Source organism: Octopus sinensis, linkage group LG5, assembly GCF_006345805.1.
Source record: "Octopus sinensis linkage group LG5, ASM634580v1, whole genome shotgun sequence".
In the NCBI taxonomy this organism is placed as follows: domain Eukaryota; kingdom Metazoa; phylum Mollusca; class Cephalopoda; order Octopoda; family Octopodidae; genus Octopus; species Octopus sinensis.
Window position 1 is genome coordinate 65,455,134 of NC_043001.1, and position 21,474 is coordinate 65,476,607.

The 21,474-nt window shown below is 35.9% G+C and overlaps 1 protein-coding gene across 2 annotated transcripts in view; it reads right to left on the reverse strand.

The window, feature by feature from the left end:
* The window catches only part of LOC115212288 (lactadherin), a 134,848-nt gene that overhangs the window by 23,143 nt on the left and 90,231 nt on the right, over positions 1–21,474 (reverse strand). For both annotated transcript variants that reach the window (XM_029781130.2, XM_029781131.2), the window contains exons 2-6: positions 18,840–19,045; positions 11,253–11,375; positions 9,967–10,105; positions 9,063–9,203; positions 5,364–5,536 (exon numbers count right to left, since the gene is read on the reverse strand). In XM_029781130.2, the coding sequence (XP_029636990.1) occupies positions 5,364–5,536; positions 9,063–9,203; positions 9,967–10,105; positions 11,253–11,375; positions 18,840–19,045 (782 nt within the window). The remainder of the gene's footprint in view (positions 1–5,363; positions 5,537–9,062; positions 9,204–9,966; positions 10,106–11,252; positions 11,376–18,839; positions 19,046–21,474) is intronic.

Genomic DNA, 21,474 nt, shown 5'->3' on the forward strand with positions numbered 1-21,474 from the left:
ATATATTTTATGCAATAAGCTCGGTTGTTACTCAGTTTGTGTGTTAAAGAGCCTTGTGTCCGCAGATGCTACGTTTGCGGCATTCATTGGAAGCACATATGGAGAGGTTGAGTAGTAAGGGAAGGAAGAGGTAGTCTGTTAGGTGATGACACTCTGGCAGCAATGAGGTGGAGCAAAGAGATATCAGCACACGATATCAGCATGGTTACACACTGCAATCATAATCAAGACAATTACTAACAAATTAACAAAAAGCAAAAATAAAAGAAAATTTTCAGCTTCAAATTTTTCAGAGAAATAATATTAGGATTATCGTTTAAATTGTAAAGTATTATTATTGTTGTTGTTATCATCATTAAAAATAACAGAAATCATCATCATCATCAACATCGTTGTCGTCGTCGTCGTCGTTGTTGTTGTTATTATTATTATCTAATTTTTCTTATATATTTTAAAAAGTATTATACAAAAAGGCCTTGGGAGGGAGGAAAAGAAAACACGATCAAGCCGTGGACAGGAACTGCCCGCCGTTTCATCAGATATTACATCATTCATCTGTCGGATTGGGAAGGATACCTTCTGTTTCTGCAATTTCAATCTTTTTGCCAGTAAGGATGTTCATTTCCATGAGCGCTTTTGAGCTAGGAGAATCATTAACATGCTGGACGAAATGCTTAGCGGTATTTTACTCGCCGCTACGTTCTGAGTTCAAATTCCGCCGAGATCGACTTTGATTTTCATCCTTTCGGGGTCGATAAATTAAGTACCAGTGAAACACTGGGGTCGATGTAATCGACTAGTCCCCTCTCAACAAATTCCAGGCCTTGTGCCTCCAGTAGAAAGGATTATTATTATTATTATTATTATTATTATTATTATTATTGCTTTTGGACAGCTTCTAACGCTGTTCACTACCCCTTATATTTCGAGCACCTTCCGGAGTATTCGAGCGGTTCCAAGCAGTGCTGTTTTCTGCAAGTGCTCCACTCTTATTGCAGCCCCCATTTGTTCCATGTACTTCTATAGATTTTTACTCACTGTTCCCAGGGTTCCGACAATTATTGGTACTACTACCACCTTTTTCATAGACCACAAATGCTTAACTTCCCATATTATTACTATTATCATCATCATTATTATTATTATTATTATATTATTATTATTATTATTATTATTATTATTATCATTATTATTATTATTATTATTATTATTATTATTATTATCATTGAGTGAGAGAGCAGTGCATGCTATCAAAGTGACAATGGGGTAAAATATACAAAGCCCAGTATACCCATCATGACTAGCCGTCTGATAAGGGTACACTAGTCACATGCATCACAACCATATGTGCACGTCATGGTGATCTCATATCAAGATAAACAGCACATGACCTTGTAGAATTTTCTGGTCGAGTAACTCATCCTACTCAAAAGGTCCATGAATAAGGGTTGTTTAAGGATGTTGAACGAAACACCCATGTTTCCAGAAGTGAATTACTCAAACCCCAAAGAACCCCTCTCAACACATGGCTATGATGCTCTCCCACTACTTCTGCTCAGCTCGTGATCAGAGATGCACATATCGTTAGCCACTAAGGGATATGCTCAACTGGTTAAGGTCAAACAAATGACAATCAAATCTGTGGTATTGAGCAGAACATTTTCTGTAGCCCATCTTTTATACCAAGACAAAACAATGTACATGATAACATTTCCAACCAGTTAAGATCAGTAGCCATGAGAGCCACTGCCTGGTACTGCATCAGGGCATTTATTATTATTATTATTATTATTATTATTATTATTATTACTATTATTATTATTATTGATGTCGCACAATATACAGTATCGTGAGGTTTTTGATTACAGATGTGCCAAAATGGATTTGTATTGTTTGTCAAGTCACAGTTGTTGTTGTTGATGTCGATGTTATTATTACTGCTGTTATTGTTATTATTATTAATGTTATTATTATTGTGGCTGTTGTTTTTATTGTTATTGTTCGTTTGTTATTACTGTTATTGCCGTTATTATTATTATTACTACTAATACTACTACTACTACTACTATTATTATTATTATTATTATTATTATTATTATTATTATTATTATTATTATTATTATTATTATTATTATTCACTGTAAATGTCCAGAGTTCGCACAGCGCTATTTCGAAAAAATTTTCTTCCAGAACTACTTAATGAAAGAAGTAATATTTGATTCTTTTTAAGGTCTTAATTAACCCCTTTAATCTGGCATAAAGAAGGTTTGCCCTAAGACATTAAATATGCATATTTTTGAAAACGTCCATTACTTTTTCTCAGGTGAGAAATCGTGCTAGCCACAATAGTTGCGGCAGAGAACAATTTTGCAAAATGATTAAAGCTACAGAAACAGATTATAAAAAAACGAGAAACATGTAAAAGAAAGATAAACATATACAATTATAATTTAAAAAAAAAAGCAGGGAAAAACGAAAAATCGAAAACTTGAATTACAGTAAGAAAGCATCCCCAACAACAACAGCAACTCCTCCCTAGTGTTACAAGCTATAATATTACTAGACAAAGGAAAATTCAAGCAAAGGAAAAAGCGTGGAACAGGATCATCACAAAGGAGAGTGCCTCCTTACTCCTCGATTTTTGCAGTAAATATAAAGTGGAAGATAATATGCAATTGTTTAAAAAATGTAGAAGACTTTCAACGAAAGAAGTTATAAGTTCTAACTAATTTGGAGGATGTTCAAGTCAAGTCTGTGACAGACTACGAGCAGGTAGTGAGCGCGGAGGTGACCAGCAAAAAATATTTTATCAAATGGAATCTGCATGGACATCTAGGTCCTGCATGGACATTTAGGTCCAAAAGCTCCAAAGCTTTCTTGGGGTTGTAACCCATTATGGAAGCAATGAGGAGGTCAATTAAACTAGTAGTGTGGGGCAAGAATCATTTGAAGGCCTTCTGTTTAGATATGAAAAGGCAAGGAAAGAAGATGGCGGTAGAGATTTACAGATACAACAACGGCAGCAAGTCTATGACGGCAATCGTTGCAACTACTGTGTCTAGAGTCTCAGCTGCAATGATAATCAGACTAAAAGTAAAAGCAAACAGAATCACCTCGTGCTGCTCTGTGAAACATTCAGTAGCAACCGATGAGGGTCTTTATTCACAATACAGACCCACCGGCATGTGTATTAGGGAAGATATGGAACGTAAAGGAAGGTATATTATCGTTAGTGTCAGTAAAATGAAAGAAAAAGAAAAAGGAAAGGAATGGACTCAGTCTAAAACGAAGGTTACTGACAGTCCTCTAGAGAAGGGCAGGACACATGTCCACTCTTCCGCCTGGCCTGGATTTCACTATTCACTTGTGAGGACCTGTTGTGAATGTGGGATGAAGAAAAGTTGGAGAAATGCTGGTGGACGGAGGAGAAAAAAGGATGGTAGGGAAATTATATCAGAAAACTATCAACGGTAAAGATGAGCCTCTTTGGGGATGTACGAGGCTTCAAGAACCAGCCAAACTAAAAGTGCTGGCATATAAATTTAGAGAACCCAGTTTGGTGAGTTTGGTCTAAGCAGAAGGTAGTCGGGATCATAAGAATCTTCTGATCGTATCCAGTTGGAGTTTTCCCAACTTTATTCTTGGATTGCTAATATTTCGGGCCAGAAAACTGAAATGTACTGGATACTTTAAAGTTAGCAGACTATGAAACGATGGAATTTAGCTGATGATCCCAAAAATTCATAAATGCTATGGAGGTTACTGAAACTTTAAAATAACTCACCATATTCACCTTGATTTATATTTGTATGAATTGTATTGAGTTCTCTTTCGTCTCATATTTCATGCTGATGGAAATCATAGCACACACACACACACACAACACACACACACACACACACACACACACACACACACACACACACACACACAGACAGAGTGTCTAACTACCACGGGCGTCAAACGCAAGCAAATATGATCTGGAAGCTTGGACCATGCTTTTCCTAATTGTTTTAAGTACATGTATTGCTATGAGCCGACATGGACACCTTGGACCTCTCGCCATTGACGAAGTAGAACATCCAGGATGTGACAGCTGGAAGACCTGAGGACTATCCCAGGACTCGACTGGTACTCAAGTTCAGCCGAGTAGACTGGAGCAAAGTGAAATGTAGTGTTTAGTCAAGAGTCGAGGAGATGATATTTTGATCGTTGAGCCCAACATACGTACACAATACATACATACATACATACATACATACATACATACATACATACATACATACATACATACATACATACATACACATACATACATACATAATACATACATACATACATACATACATACATACATACATACATACATACATACATACATACATACATACATACATACATACATACATACATACATACATACATACATACATACATACATACATACATACATACATACATACATACATACATACATACATACAACATACATACATACATATACATACATACATACATACATACATACATACATACATACATACATACATACATACATACATACATACATACATACATACATACATACATACATACATACATACATACATACATACATACATACATACATACATACATACATACATACATACATACATACATACATACATACATACATACATACATACATACATACATACATACATACATACATACATACATACATACATACATACATACATACATACATACATACATACATACATACATACATACATACATACATACATACATACATACATACATACATACATACATACATACATACATACATACATACATACATACATACATACATACATACATACATACATACATACATACATACATACATACATACATACATACATACATACATACATACATACATACATACATGTGATTGCGTGAGTGTGTAATACAGCCATGTACAAGAGTTAGGCACCAATAATGTTAAAATACAACATCTGTTGAGCATTCAATGTTCATAAGATTAATTGTTTTAACAAACACGGTTATAAATGATCGATCTCTCAACTTCATCTTTGGAAATGAAATATTTTCCGATATTTACCCAACATACTGATCGCTGATTAGACAGATGTAAATATTTAGACGTTTAATTGAAATAAATATCTTTCCTTTCCAAAGATGTGATTTATCAGCCGACAATTAATAACCTAATCTGTTGAAATTAAATATATTTCTTTAATAATTTTCTCTATTTAATTTATTATGTTCAGTTAAGGTCTGGCTAAACATATGAATTATGTTTAGATGAAAGGTTTTCATTTCTTGTTATTATTTAATTAAGAGTGACTTACCTTGCTGGCTAAATGAAGGGCGTCTCGGTAGCCATACCATATTTTAGTATCGTTGCTGTAGGTTACATTGAACTTGGTTACCCAATGTTTCCGCCTAGTGTCTGCTCTGCCTCTAGTAATAATGGCTGTTATTAAAGTAGGCGGTCCAATATCGATCTGCAGCCACTGATTTTCTGTTAAAATAAGTAAATAAATAAATTAATTAATTTTCATTTTCAATTGAAAATCTGATTATCTTGATTTTTCTTTATCATAATTACTGTTGTTTTGTCCCAGTGAAGTGTGATCGAGCAGATCTATGGGGAAAGCCGTTCCAGTTGTGACTTACTCAAGTTTTTATATAACTACACAAGCCAAACGGCCCTTTGTTTTTCAAGATGGTGGGGTGTGACATAAGGGAGATTGGCATTTATTTCAAGCAGATCTGGTGATTGCGTAGCAGTTTTCTTGTTCTTTCTACATAATGATGACGTAGATGCTAAGGGTAGTAGCTTAGCAGAATCAGTGGAGCAACTTTTGTTGCACAGTCATGTTCCTTTACGCTCCAACTATAAGCCTTGCAGAGGTCAACTTTTCCGTTCGTCCTTTCAGCGTGGATACAATTATACACCAGTCAATTACTGGATCAATTTTTGTCTCGAGAAAAAGTGTTCGTATAATACTGGAATTGAATTAACTTTCACCTGTCTTACTTGGCGCGATGGTCCAGTTTATTTTAGTAATTTACAAATTTATTGAAACATTTCTAGGTCTTCAACACTCGACAGATGCGTTATAAGCCTGGAAAAGTAATTACTGAATAGTTTAATCTTTTAAATAGTTTAAATTATCTATTTAAATTATTTCGGAATAGAGGTGCATGCATTTGAATTAAATTTAATTTTGCACTGAAGTGTACACACACACAGTATCGTACATACACGCGCGCGGGCACACACACGTTGTGTGCATGCGTGTGCGTATATATATATATATATATATATAATATATATATATATATATTTGAATGTCTATCTGTCTGTCTGTCTCTATGAGTGCATGTAATTATGTACGCATGAATGTATGTCAGGTCGATTGTGCGTGCCACTGGTAACATGCAATGCAGATCGGCGACTAAATGGCAAACGCACAAGGCTTGCTTAGTGAGGAGGGTCATTGGACACTCTGCAGAATGAAAAATAAAACCTATCAAAGGTTTGATGAATTCATTAAAGTCAATATTGTGTATGGAAACTTAGTCCTACAATTCCTCATAGACAACGATAGTTCCTGTAGCAATCATAGGCAAACTGGTAACCCTGGAGCAGAAAGCAGTGGCTACATAGAGGATTGACATAACAGATTCAGTCAGCAGAGAACCGAGAGAATTAGAACGAACGTAAACACGGTGTATCACATTACTAAGAGTGCGTGACTCCTAGGAACTGGTTGTGTGCAAAGCCTCTCCTCACTTTAAAAACATCATGACAGACATCGCTTGATGTACCGACACTGTTATCTTATACTTCAAAACGAAGAAGTGGCCATTATGTATGTATGTATGTATGTATGTATGTATGTATGTATGTATGTATGTATGCATGCATGCATGTATATATGTATGTATGTATGTATGTACGTATGTATGTATGTATGCATGCATGTATGTATGTATGTATGTAGGTATGTATGTATGTATGTATGTATGTATGCATGCATGCATGCATGCATGTATATATGTATGTATGTATGCATGCATGCATGTATGTATGTATGTATGTATGTATCTGTCTGTCTATATATGTATGTATGTATGTATGTCCTGTGTATGACTTTAAACTGTATCCGATAGTGGGGCTCTGATATGGGAATTCCAGGGTCTTGAAGAATGTGTCACCATCACTTAGCCACTATTGTTCCCAGGTCTATCCTGAGCCAAAGTAGTAGCACTTCGGAAGTTGCCCAACGAAACCACTCTCCTTCCAAGAAAACTCGAGAGGGTTGTCGGATTAGTTACTGACGGCTCAAGTTGTTCTGAGTTTCATGTTATCAGTAGCAATAGGAGTAACCTGGCGGGCATATATACTAATATATTAGTCTAATATATTTTGAATTGTTATACATTTTCTAAAAATCTTCTCTATTAGTGTTAATAAGCTACATTTACTTTACCATAGTATTAGTAATTAAGCCATTTTATTTCCTTTTCTGCTGTGTTCTGCCCTACTTGATTATTTTATTTCTTTATTATTTTATAATTAGCCTTTGTTTCTTTATAAAATTAATCGAAATTTTTGTATCTTTATAAATTCATACTTAGCTTATATAAAACTATACTGGTATATTCACTACTTATAAAAAATACGGCTTAGATTATAATTTTATTAATATATAATTAGCATGTTCCTTTACCTCAATACGCCTTTATTAATACCAGTATATACCAATTAATCAATATTCACAGATACCATCTGATGAGTTAGTATTTAAGTGTACAATATGTATAAATATTAAACTATTTCTGGATAATTTCTTTTCCTCCCTCTATTGTGGTAAAAGTTTGGTATATACACAACAGTATTCATAAATTTCTATCCTTTTGTTATAATATTCTTCTTAATAATCCTTTGAATAACTCTAAACTTTAACTGTATACAATATAGTAACATTGTTTAGAATATATAACTATAGTACTTATACACACATGCATACATGTACTCATATATACACATACATAAGACTTCCCTAGTTTCATTATCAATGGTCTGCTAGTGGGCGACCCCTTTAATTATCATCTAACATCTTGTTTTAACTTTTCCTTTACCAAACCTCTTGATATTGCTTCTAATAAATCTTGATTTTTATGACTATACCAACTATGATATCTGTCTGCTCCTTCAGCCCTACCCCTAACAGAGACTGCCCTCTGTTCTCTCTGCCTTAGATATATAAGGGATTTGATAAACTAGTCTATAAATTGAAACTGGCCCCATAAAAGCAAAACATCAGTGACAGGCAGAGTCTATAACAATTTGTATCTTCTTGAAAATTCAGTATCTTCTAAACTGGAGTGAGACAGCATATAATTATACTAATGCGTCCATCTGTTCTAATTTAATTAAATCCCATGTCTTTGTGCAGCTGAAGATTGCTCTGCATTTTAAATTGACGTAATGATTGCATTGTTCAATTAAATGGAGTTGCATGAAACGATCGTTCTGCATTACCACTGGATATCCTTGCTGCTTATTTTGATATATATATATATATATATATATATATATATATATATATATATATATATATATGTTAGTTGAAAAAATCTGGAGATGAATTGGGAAGAGGATGTTCTTTGTTAATTGATATTTTGAATCTATAAGTGTGTGTATATGTATGTGTATATATGAGTACATGTATGCATGTGTGTATAAGTATGTGCGTGTAGTGAAGCTTTGGAGGCATGGTTGGAGAGAGAAAAGAGAAAAAAAGACTATGTGGATATATCCTTATATATATATATATATATATATATATATATATATATATATAATGTGTATGTGTGTGTGTGTGTGTGTGTGACTCGAGGGAGAATTAGCAGCTATTTATTCAGGCTGAGCGCCCACATGTCGGTTCCCTCTCACTGGTTTATTTGCTTTCCATTGGAAAATCTTGCTGGCAACCTAATATTTAACGACTCAAATACATAATACAGGAACTTACGGTCTTGTTTCTTGGAACACCAAGCTTTGTTGCTAAGGATGTTTCCGTCTTCAGGTTGGCAAGAACTTTTTCTTCGGAACGACAGATTTGATGAAGCACTCATTTTACCGTAAGGGGGTAGACCAATCGGTTCTTTGCATACTGAAATGTTGGCGAAAACAGCAAAAGCAATTATTTCTTATGACTTTAAAGATATCTTTATTTACTTTGTTAAAATCTGTTTCTTTTTTGCTATACTGGATGTATTTTGTTGGTTTCAGTATCATTTTTATCATTGTAGAAGGTATTTTAGAACACTTTTAGTATCTCAAGCTTATGAATAATTAAATGAGACAAAAATTTATAGTAAAATTGAAAAGATTCTAGTAAAAGTTTCAGTTAGTCATATATTGGAACCTGAAGATATCAGCTGCAAGATCGATATCAAGAAAAGATACTGGTAAAGCAAAGAAATGGAATATAATATTTTTGCCAGATTTAACATTTTTATTCTTGTTTCTTTGTTCTGCTTTGATTGAGTAGACATATGATGAAAAGCATCCCAAACGTTATCATCCCGTCAGTATTTTCAAGGATAATATTTTAAAGTCTTAAAGTATTGTATTAAAGTAGCCAAACTAAATTCCTTCCTAAAGCTGAAAAACTTTAAAGAGATGTAAATATTCTCTTTGTTATTCTCTTTGCACAGAGAAAAATATTCTGACATATTTCACGATTTGTTCGTCACTTATCAGAGAATTAAAAACACCTTCAGTTTACTGAAAATCGCTATTCATATCAAAGACAAACCAGAGCCTAGTTGTTATAGAAGAACTGATGAAAACTATGAATATTTCATATATTTAAAATTCAATGAATTAATCGGGATTTCAGTTTCAAATGTTACAAAACAGATTATACTTACATTGACATCCCAGAATCTCGACACGCATACTTGGATGTTTGTTCCAGCTGACTGTGTGGAATTTAATGTAACGTGCCAAAATAGGTTGATCAAAATATGAATGTCTTACAGAATAAGAATCGATGTTGCCTTCAAACACCTAAACACAAGAAGAGATCATAAGTTTTCGAACTCAAACTTGAAATATTAATTTTAATTATGTTTTATTGATATATTCAAGATAATTTTGTATTTGTTACTGATAAAATGTTTTGAATTATATATTTTAAATGAAATATAGTTGCTTAGTTTTTTTATTACTTCCGAGATGGAAAGTTTGGGGTAGAGAAAGGTGGGGATCAAAACGCAACTTTTAGGGTATATTGGGGTATCCTCAGGAAGGAGGAGTATCCTTAAGATATTGGGGTATCCTCAAAAGGAGAAGTCTACAACATATCAAACATCAGGCGATAGTGTCAAATAGAACGATGAATTAAATCGATCACAATTCATTGTATAGCCTTCCGTTCAGTTCAGTTCAGTTCACTCTACAAACTTTCAATTACTCTCTCCTCAGTTTCATTCATTGGGGCTGAATTAACCCGTGCCTGTCGTAGAAGTGACCCACTATAGGATCAAACATGTAACCACCTGATTTTGAAGCGAACCTGTTAAACATATGCTTATGTCTACCCCTAATGTTATTAGTTAATTCTTTTAAAAAAGTGAAGAAAATTAGATGGACATATAATTGTTTGTTTCCTCCTTAAGGAAAAGAATTGATATGATTTCTAAAGAGAAGGAAACCAGAAGGCTCTTGTAAGGGTCACTATGTTAATAAAGAAATACTAAACATTAAATTACTTTTAGTTTAGTATTTAAATGATTTCGTTTACAGTAGTTTTTTTGCATTCTTTCTTCGTGTCATATATTCCTATCTTCTACATCTGTACTGATTAATTAATATAAATAATTAATTGTATATCCTATTCGAGAAGTATTATTTAGTAGAGTTCATTTATATAAGCGTGATATAACTGAGATAAATTCTGAAAATTAATATACAAGCGTTTAATGTATATTTGATTAAAACATTGTGTACAGCTCTATTTCTTTAACACATATTGTTTACATTCACTTGTTTAAGACATATTGTATACATCCGTTTGTTTAGTATACACTAGTTTAGTACACTACGTTAAATTGCATTCTATAAAATAACAGATACATTTGTGTTAAATGAGCTTCTGTCTCTTAAAAGTCCTATAACATACAAAATTTCTGACTTGGAAACCTGATATACAAACCTTTTGGTTATTGTAACTGTCGTGTACATAATTCCAATCGAAAGAATCCATACTGTAGGAAACAAGAAATGATGTCACCCATTCAACTCCGTCACCACGTCCTTGGGTCATAACTCCAGTCACCTGTAAAGATATAAGCAATAACGAATTATTATTATGATATCGTGGCAATGTGGTTAAGAAGTTTTCTTCCTAATCACATGGTTCTGGGTTCAGTCTCATAGCATGGCACCTTAGGCAAGTGTCTTTTACAAAAGCTCTGGGCTGATGAAAGCCTTGTGGGGGGATCTGGTACACAGAAACTGAAAGAAGCTCGTCGCATATATATATATATATATATATATATACCTATGTGTGTGTGTGTGTGTATGTTGTTGTGTTTATGCTATTTTAACAAACATGACGAAGCGGGTATCAGTTTAGCCCCAGGCAGCAAGATCTACTGATGAAAACTAAGGGTAATATCTCAGATTTTGAAATCTGTAAATTCATTTACGTCTTTCCCCCGCAATGGTATATTGGCTTTTCTACGCGCTCCTCGATTTCGTCAGCTTAAATTTTTAGTGATATTGTGGCTTATTTGAATATTTTTCAAATCCTTTTTCTAGCAGGGCTGGTATTATTTTGTACCCTTGATTATAAATGTGTGTGTGTGTATATATTTATATATGTATATATATATATATATATATAGTGAAAATTGACAACCCCCCACCCCCCAAAAAAACCAAAAAACCAAAAAAAAAAACAAAAGACGAAGACAGGTGTAGACAACAAACAGATGTATTAGTTTAACGCTCGGGGAGTGAGACAGTCTTTTACGTTTTGAGCCTACGCTCTTCAACAGAAAGGAACACAGAAATAAACAGAGAGAGAAAATACAACAGCTTTAGTGGCTAGCGACCTATCAGGTATGTATGTATGTATGTATGTATGTGTGTGTGTTTTATTGATTACACCTAGAAGATGTTTCTTTTCCACTCACCAAGTGAATGGCTCTTTGGCCAGGGGAAACTGATGTCAGCAGAGATAGCCAAATCACATATATATGTACGTTAATGTGTATATGTATGGATAGATATATGTGTATGTTGTAAACGAGTATCATACAAGCATTTCCAATATTCTGCAAAAACAAGTCTCACCAAAAACAAGTGAGGGTTGATGACAATGACTTCTGGTTGTAGAACACCTGCTCCAATAATCTCTGTCTAACCCATGCAAATCTTGAAATGTGAACTTTAAAAAAACGACGATGATGACAATGATGATGGGAATGATGATGGTGATGGTCCCATCCCAGGTGTTTTACTAAAATAGAAATTCTCTGTAGTCGAAAGCAGTAACATTAACTGCTTTTGACAATTCCACAGGAAGATACCACAGAACTCTAACTCAATGCCAACTTCACCATCTAAACTATATTTAAACAACAATGTATTAAGTAGAATAGTTCAGTTTAATGTTTCTGTTAACTAAAATGATGTATCCTACTTTGACTTGAAGTATGATGCACAGAAATTTAACTCGATTTTTAATGTAATATTTCTTTAATTGTATATTATTTTTCACATCCAAGTATCATATGTAAACCCTTTTTCGGGATCTCTCTCTCTCTCTCATTATATATATATAATTTGGATGACCGTTGACTCTTAAGAGTTCTTTCGTCCTTTTACAGGTCTTACTTTTAGTCCTGCAGGGTGTCCAATACACATCCTCCTCACCAAGTGGAATTGGTGGGGGAGCCGGCTTAGTCGCCGACGACCCGACTATGCGACAGGTAGTATTGGGTTATATGGTACCAGCAGCGTAAACGACCTAGCTGAATGTGTGTGCCAGGTGCGTGTTGGTGTGGTTGAGTGTTGGACGTGTGTGTGTGTATATATATATTTATATATATATATATATTATATATATATATATATATATATATATATATTTATATTTATATATATCTATTTTCATTTTTAATTCTTGAATTTATGTATGTATTAGGTTGTCAAGAAAGTTCTTGCGGTTTTTAGCCTTTAAATTCAGAGGCTCAAACAAAACTTTATTAATCGAAATAAACACCATCAGAATCAACACACTTTTGCCAACGCGAAACAAGTTTATTTATGCCAGTAGCGTAAAAATCCTGCGTTCTGGTGGCGATGAAGTCGCTGAAAGCGTGCTTGGCATTGTCTCGGCTTTTGAAGCATTTCTCACGCAGGAAGTTGTCGAAATGCTTGAAAAAGTGGTAGTAGGTAGATGAGAGGTCTTGTGAGTATGGTGGATGAGACATAGTTTCGTAGCCCAATTCGTTCAACTTCTGCAGGGTCAATCGTGCAACGTGCGGCCGAGCGTTGTCGTTGAGAAGAACTGGTCATTTCTATTGACCAATGCTAGCTGTTGTTGTCAGAGTTTCACATACATTTCATCCATTTGCTGACAGTACTTCTCTTCCGTAATGGTTTCGCCTGGATGAGACCGACTGCAGACAACCAAACGGTCACCATGACCTTCTTTTGGTGCAACTCTGGCTTCGGGAAGTGCCATGGAGCGTCGCCTGTTGTAAAGAATCCACTTTTCATCGCAAGTCACAATCCGGTCGAGAAACAGGTCGTTCTTGCTGCGTAAAAGAGAAGACGACACTTCAAAACGGCGTTTTTTTTTTTTTGGTTGTCATTCAATTCGTGCGGCACCCATTTCTCAAGTATTTTTGTTTTTCCAATCTCTTTCAAGTGGTTGAAAATTATCGTATACGTTACGTCTAATTCAGAAGTAAGCTCTCGAACAGTTGTGCGTGGATTGGCTTTGACTAAGGCTCTTAGTTGATCGTTGTCAACATCCGATGACCGACCACTACGCTACGAAATTTCTTGAACCACCATCGTGCTGTACGTTCATTAGTGGTTCCTGGGCCAAACGAAATTTCTTGAACCACCATTGTGCTGTACGTTCATTAGTGGTTCCTGGGCCAAACGCATCGTTGATATCGCGAGCTGTTTCAGCAGCTTTTCGGCCTAGCTTGAATAGGAATAAGAAAATTGTGCGAATTTTCATCTTTGACGGAACGGATATCTTATATATATATTTGTAGTTTTACTTCTTTTATTTTATTTGATTTGTATGTATTTGTGGATGTAGTTAAAGGGGTAGATAAAGCTCCTATGCTTAATAAAGCCGTGGGGAAGGCAATCTGTCTAGGAGAATGTAACACTGAATTCAAATCCTTCATTAATGTCTTGCAGTTAGCCTTTGGTTGGGCAAAGACTGGGAGAAGGACACTGATATAAAACTACTGGAGAGGTTAAACTCCGGGATAATAAAACATGCGACCTCCATAATAACCCTGTCATCTTGCCTTGGTTTGTCACTGGATATCAGAATTTGAGGGAGGAGTGGGTGCTATAAGTGTCGTACAAGCGTGTGGCATTGATATTTAAATGTACAGATATCTCTTCAAGTCCCTCGGCGATGGAATAGTGGCGACATGTGCAGGCTTAGCTGGGAGCGCATGATCACGAATCTGCACGTGGGTGGCTCAGGCCCCATCTAACGTTGCTGCATTGTTGAAAGAACAGCAGAATGCTTCGGCGAAGTCGAGACCGTCTGAGTAGCCCTCTATAGGGTAGCACTGCTCAGCCAGAAATCTGGGAAAGGTCTAGAAAAGGTGACCCGAACAAATGCCTATTCTACCATCTAGCTGGTCAGCAACCTGCAGCTGATTGTTGTTCGCTACAGCAGTAGGAATATAAAAAGAAAACATGCAAGCAAGAAATATAGATTATGGGTAAGTGTATGGAATAACAGGACACTTGTTGATCATGAAGGGTCAAGTAACCCTGAACGGCAAACTGGCGTAATAGCCAAGGAGTTGGCTCGGTAAAACCTCGACATTGTTGCACTCTCTGAAACTCGGTTGGGAGATGAAAATCTATTAACAGAAACAGGTGCTGGATACACTTTCTTTTGGAAGGGTAAACCAAAGGGTGAAAAACGAGTAGGGGGTGTTGGCTTTGCAATTCGTACCGAGTTAATCCACAAAATAGAACAACTTTATGGATTCAGTGATAGGATTATGTATCTTCGAGCTCCTCTATCATACAATCGTTTTATGATTGTTATCTCTGTTTATGCTCCTACTCTTGATAGCAGCAGTGAATCTATAATGAATTTCTATGAAGATCTCAGATCGGTTATGATTTTGATTCCAAATGCAGATAAGATCCGCCTTCTTGACGATTTCAATGCCTGTGTTGGATGCGATTATGAGACCTGGGATGCACTAGGGAGACATGGTTTGGGCAAAATAAACGCTAATGGTCTCCGTCTTCTTCAGCTCTGCACTGAACTTGATCTCATCATCTACAACACTGTTTTTCATCAGAAGGATATCCATAAAACTACCTGGACGCATCCAAGATCCAAACATGGACATATTCTTGATTACCTTATCACCAGGAAACGAAACATTCCTGATGTTTGCACTGTCCGAGTCATGCGAGGTGCAGAATGTGGGACTGACCATATGTTAATACGCGGTAAGTTGAAACTCTGCATCATGCGTAGAATAAGATCTGGAGGAATAAAAGTCCCTAAACGTATCGATGTGTTGAAATTAAGGGACTATAAGGTGCAGGCGAATCTTAGAAATGCTATTGGAGAAGCGGAATTGGAAGTAACTTGGGCTCAGTTTAAGACCACTATTTACAATGTTGGAGTTGAGGTTCTTGTTCTCAGAAATAGAAAACATCGGGACTGGTTTGGTGACAATGATCTACAGATCAATAAACTTCTTGAAGATAAAAATAAGCTGCACCAAATATACCTCGGTGCTCCAGATGATGATAAAAAGCCGTTACTGCAGTCTCTCAAAAGGATAAAATCATCACTCCAAAGAAAGATAAGACAAATGAAAAACAAATGGTGGTCAGATATTTCTGAAAAAATCCAGAAAGCGTATAACAGTAAAGACCTGAAAACAGTAGATCACTTGATCGGACGAGTATTTGGTCCTCGGTCTTTATTTGTGGTACCACTAAAGACAACTATTTTCTCATCAAGGATCATGATGGCATCATGAAACGTTGGACTGATCGCTTCACTGATCTCTTTTTTAATCCTTCAGTTATTGATGAAAATGTCATCAGTAATCTGCCCCAAAAGGATTCATGAGATGATGGAACATCCAACTATAGATGAGATCCAAAACACAATCAAAGAATTAAATACTGGAAAGGCACCAGGTCTTGACGGTATTCCTATTGAAATTCTCCTCCACGGGGGTAATAGGCTTGCTGTAGAGATCCACAATCTAATATCACATATCTGGTTGGGTGCTCCTGTTCCTCAGGACTGGGTTGATGTCATTTTAATTTCATTGTTGAAAGGAAAAGGATCCAAATCCGATTGTGGCAATTACAGAGGTATAAGCCGGCTTGAAATAGTCGGTAAGGGTTTTGCAAAACTTTTACTTAATCGGCTAAAAATATGGATATATCCTGTCATCCTGGAGAATCAGTGTGATTTTAAATCAAGTCATGGCACAACGGACATGATTTTTCTGCTCGTCAACTCCAGGAGAAATGCATCGAACGTAGCATAGCTCTTTAACCGGTATTTGTCGATTTAACAAAAGCCTTCGACACTATTAATAGGACCGTTCTCTGGACCATTCTTGGTAAATTTGGATGTCCACCTCAATTTGTAAACTTGTTTAAGCAACTTCATAGTGATATGAAAGCTCATCTTAACTTCAATGGGTCAACGGAGTCAAACAATGTGATATTGCTGCTCCAACACTATTTTCCATATATTTTGTAGTAACTATCTTGCATGCTTTCCAAGACTATGATATCGGCGACTATATTCGTTTCAGAACCAAAGGTAAGGAGGTCTTTGATGTTAAACGCTTTGATACAAAGTCGAAGACATTCCAGGCCCTTGTTCGAGAGCTCCTTTATGATGATGATGTAGCTCTCGTTGCTCACATCGAGGAGGACACAGAAGCTGTATTGGATCTCTTCTCTAGAGCTTGTTTTGCTTTTGGACTTACCACCAGTCTAAAGAAAACAACCATCATGTTCTCTAAGCCACCAACCCAACCCTATGTGGAACCTAACACCTTTGTCCACCTTCAAAACCAAGCTTAGTATCTATGAATCTTGTATTTTAACGGGCCTCCTGTACTCTTCTGATACCTGAACGACATACTGTCGCCACATCAAGGCTTTTGAAAGATTTCATCAAACTTAGGAGGATACTAGACATCAAATAGAAGTCTTTAACACCAGACACCGTTGTTCTTCAGCAAGCTAACACATCCAGTATTGAAATAATCCTCATATGCAATCAGATGCGTTGGGTTGGACACCTTGCTAGGATGCAGGATGACAGACTACGAAAGCAATTTTTTTTTACGGGGAGTTGCAGCGTGGCAAACGTCCGAGACATAAACCTAAGAAACGTTTTAGGGATGTTATCAAAAGTAACCTTAAGTCTCTTAATGTGAAAGTTGAAGACTAGGAGCAGATGATGCAAAATCGATCGGTTGGAAACAAATGATCTACATGTATGTATTGTTGTAATACATACATACATACAAGCATACGTAATGATAATAATAATAAGTGGATGTAAACACATGAACAAAATAAGAATAAACAAAAATAACAACAAAAACAAATTACATGAACAAATTACAGAAGATACAAATATTACAGGCATCCCCCCCACACACTAACTAAACATAGACGCACATAGAGATATAAGCATGCGCAAATGAAGACATACAATAGAAATACAAAATGGCTGACGGTTAGTAAGGAGAGACACATAAATAAGAAAGAAGAAAACAAAGGACCACTGATGCGGTCACAGGAGTGTGACGAAAGAACTCTGGCCGAAATAAGTTTAAGATTAATGTAAAAAATGAATAACACTGAAGCAAAATAACATCAAATATATAGTGCGTGTGTTTTTATTGGCTAAACTGGCAAAATGACCATTCCGAAATATAACAATATCTGTTTCAACACACGACTTCAAATAAAAAAATCTTGTACAACAAATATATAGAATGCAATAAATTTAGTATTAATCTAGTGTAGTATAATTTTTTGTAATCGTAGCTCTCTCTCTCTCTATCATTCTCTCTCTTTCTCTGTTACACACACACACGCACACACACTCACGCACACACGCGCACACAGACACACACATACCCCCCCTCTCTCTCTCTGCCTCCTCCGTCTTTTTACTATCATCATTATTTTTACCTTCTGAATAATCACTGATGTTGCTGTCATAAGGAAGATTAAGATAATTACTGTTTGAATTCAAGCAAATAATATTTATTTTTGTTGATTGTGATACATTTTGTTAGGTTGGTGGAGTTTTAAAATAGCTAGCACTAGTTTAGGTTAAAGAGGAGGGTACGGAATTAGAGGGAAAATTATAAAAAATTTAATTTTGGGGGAAAAAAGTGTTCACAATCGTAATCTCCATTATATGAGACACTCCCCACCCACCATGAGGTATTGATAGCTAATTCAAAACTCGTCCTTTAGCTTATAAAAAGTGAATGATAAAATGAAGTACCTTTGCTGCAACACCAAGATCAACCATCAGCCATTCAGATGGTGACTTGTATTTCGCACACCATCCATATTTATTCGGCATGTAAACACGTCCATATTTTTCGTGGCAGTATTTGTCCCACACCTGAGGATAACTGTTTGAACTCTTGATTTGGAAATCTTTTATAGTACCAGTAGTCATGCCAAGAGGTCCGTCCATAGTACATACTGGAAAATAAAAGTAAATGATATATCAATAAATATTTTCTATTTGTTGCGCTCAAGAAAAGGTTATATTGTAACTTTGAGAAGCATTATCATTAAGAAGCATTATCAGAAATATCCAGTATAAATATCAAATTATTGGAAGAAAAATACAGCTTAAGTCTAAGGTAAAAATTAACAATATATATATATGTATAATGGGAGAGAAATATTAAAATTAACTAATAATATATATATGCGTAGCAAGAGACTATTACTAAAGTTAACTAACAGAACTATTTAAGCTACTAATATATATCTTTCAGAATAAAAAATTATTAAAGTTAGCTAATAATATATATGCCGTGAGATTAAGAAAAAGAAAATAACGATATACATCAACGGTTTATTTGGATTTCTAGAATCCGTAGGGAGTCGAAGAAAAGAAACTTATAAAAGACATGAATGTAAAAGATGCTTCCCTTTTAACATATGATAGCATACTATGCTATTAGCTGAAGTTTATTTATTTTGTTATCAATGTACCTATATTATAAGGTTTCAAAGAGCTGATTGCTGTCGCTTGGTGACAGCACTGTATCTATGTTTTATATGGATTATCAAATCCTTTTCTTTCTCGTTGTACTCGGGATGTAGATACAGAGAAAATTGCTTAATTTAATCGCAGTTAATGTTAACAAATGGTTATTGTGATCAAAGTTAGTGTGTTCCAAACTATTTAAAGCGAATTACATTGAAACAGCATTCGCTGTTTGCTGATGTGTGTAAAGTTTGAAACGCATGCGTCCTGTAACGTCATTCACAGCCCAATGTGTTTCACACATGTCGTCTCGGAGGAAAATTTTCTCCGGGGGCTATTTTGACTGAGGAAGGTCTTACCACATCTAAGTATGCTCGAGCATGTTAAATAAGATTTAACACGAGTATATTATATTCAACACTGCTTCGTGCAACTTGAATTCTAGCTTATAAGAATCAAAGCTCCAGATATTTATTTCTTTATGGACTACAAGGGGCTAAACATAGAGGAGACAAACAAGGACAGACAAAGGGATTAAATCGATTACATTGACCCCCAGTGCGTAGCTGATACTTATTTAATCGACCCCGAAAGGATGAAAGGTAAAGTCGACCTCGGCGGAATTTGAATTCAGAACGTAACGGCAGACGAAATACCTATTTCTTTACTACCCACAAGGGGCTAAACACAGAGAGACAAACAAGGACAGACAAAGGGATTAAGTCGATTATATCGACCCCAGTGCGCAAATGGTACTTATTTAATCGACCCCGAAAGGATGAAAGGCAAAGTCGACCTCGGCGGAATTTGAACTCAGAATGTAACGGCAGACGAAATACGGCTACGCATTTCGCCCGGCGTGCTAACGATTCTGCCAGTTAGCCACCCTCAAAGCTCCAGATATTATTATCAAAATTTTCAAATAAACCACTACTCAACCATATGGTAACGATGATGGTGAGGTGATGGTTGTGAAGTTACTGCCGGTGGTGGCAGTGAAGATACTGAGTGTCAAATTTGAACTGGCTGGCTGATGGCATTTTGTATATTTCTATGTACATATAATGAGAAAGCCGTTTATTATAATTACCGATAATATTACCAAATCGTCATTGCTATCCAAATTAGAGAATCTTTAAAGGAATTTAAAGTTACCCACTTATTAGCATCGAAGCATGAAATATTGTTATATCCTTTGCTTAATTATATCAGCCGGTTATTGCTATCAAAAAGCTTCTTCCGAGAGTGATTACAATAAACAAGCTTACATTGTGTGAAAGTAATATTCAGGAGGCCATTTGGTGTAGAATGCATGCATACACACGAACACACACACACACATACACACATACATACACACACACACTCTCACACTCATACACACACACAAACGCATACACGCTCACACAACCACGAACGCTGACATACGCCCACTCACGAGCGGCACATGCACACACACATACATACACGCACAGGCACACGCACTTACAAGCACATGTTGACAGAAACACGTATAAGTACATATGCTTATACAAACATAAACACACACTCGCACACACACATACACACCTACGAACACATATACACACATTTAGCGTTGTTCATAGACATCAGACGTACACTACCAGCATCTACACAGGTCTTTACAGCTACAACGACAACGACGACGGCGACCCTCCCCCGCCCACCACAACCACCATCACCACCATCACCACCACAGCCACCACCACCACAACTATTATCATCAGTACCACGACTATCGAAACCATCACCACCATGACCTTCACAGCGACCTTTATCACCACCATCACTACAATCACCGCCACCACCACCCAGTATTTCATTCAGCTTCAGTGAAGTCAGCATCGTGCATACTCCCTAAGGTAATATTGTTTAGACATTAGTCGATGTC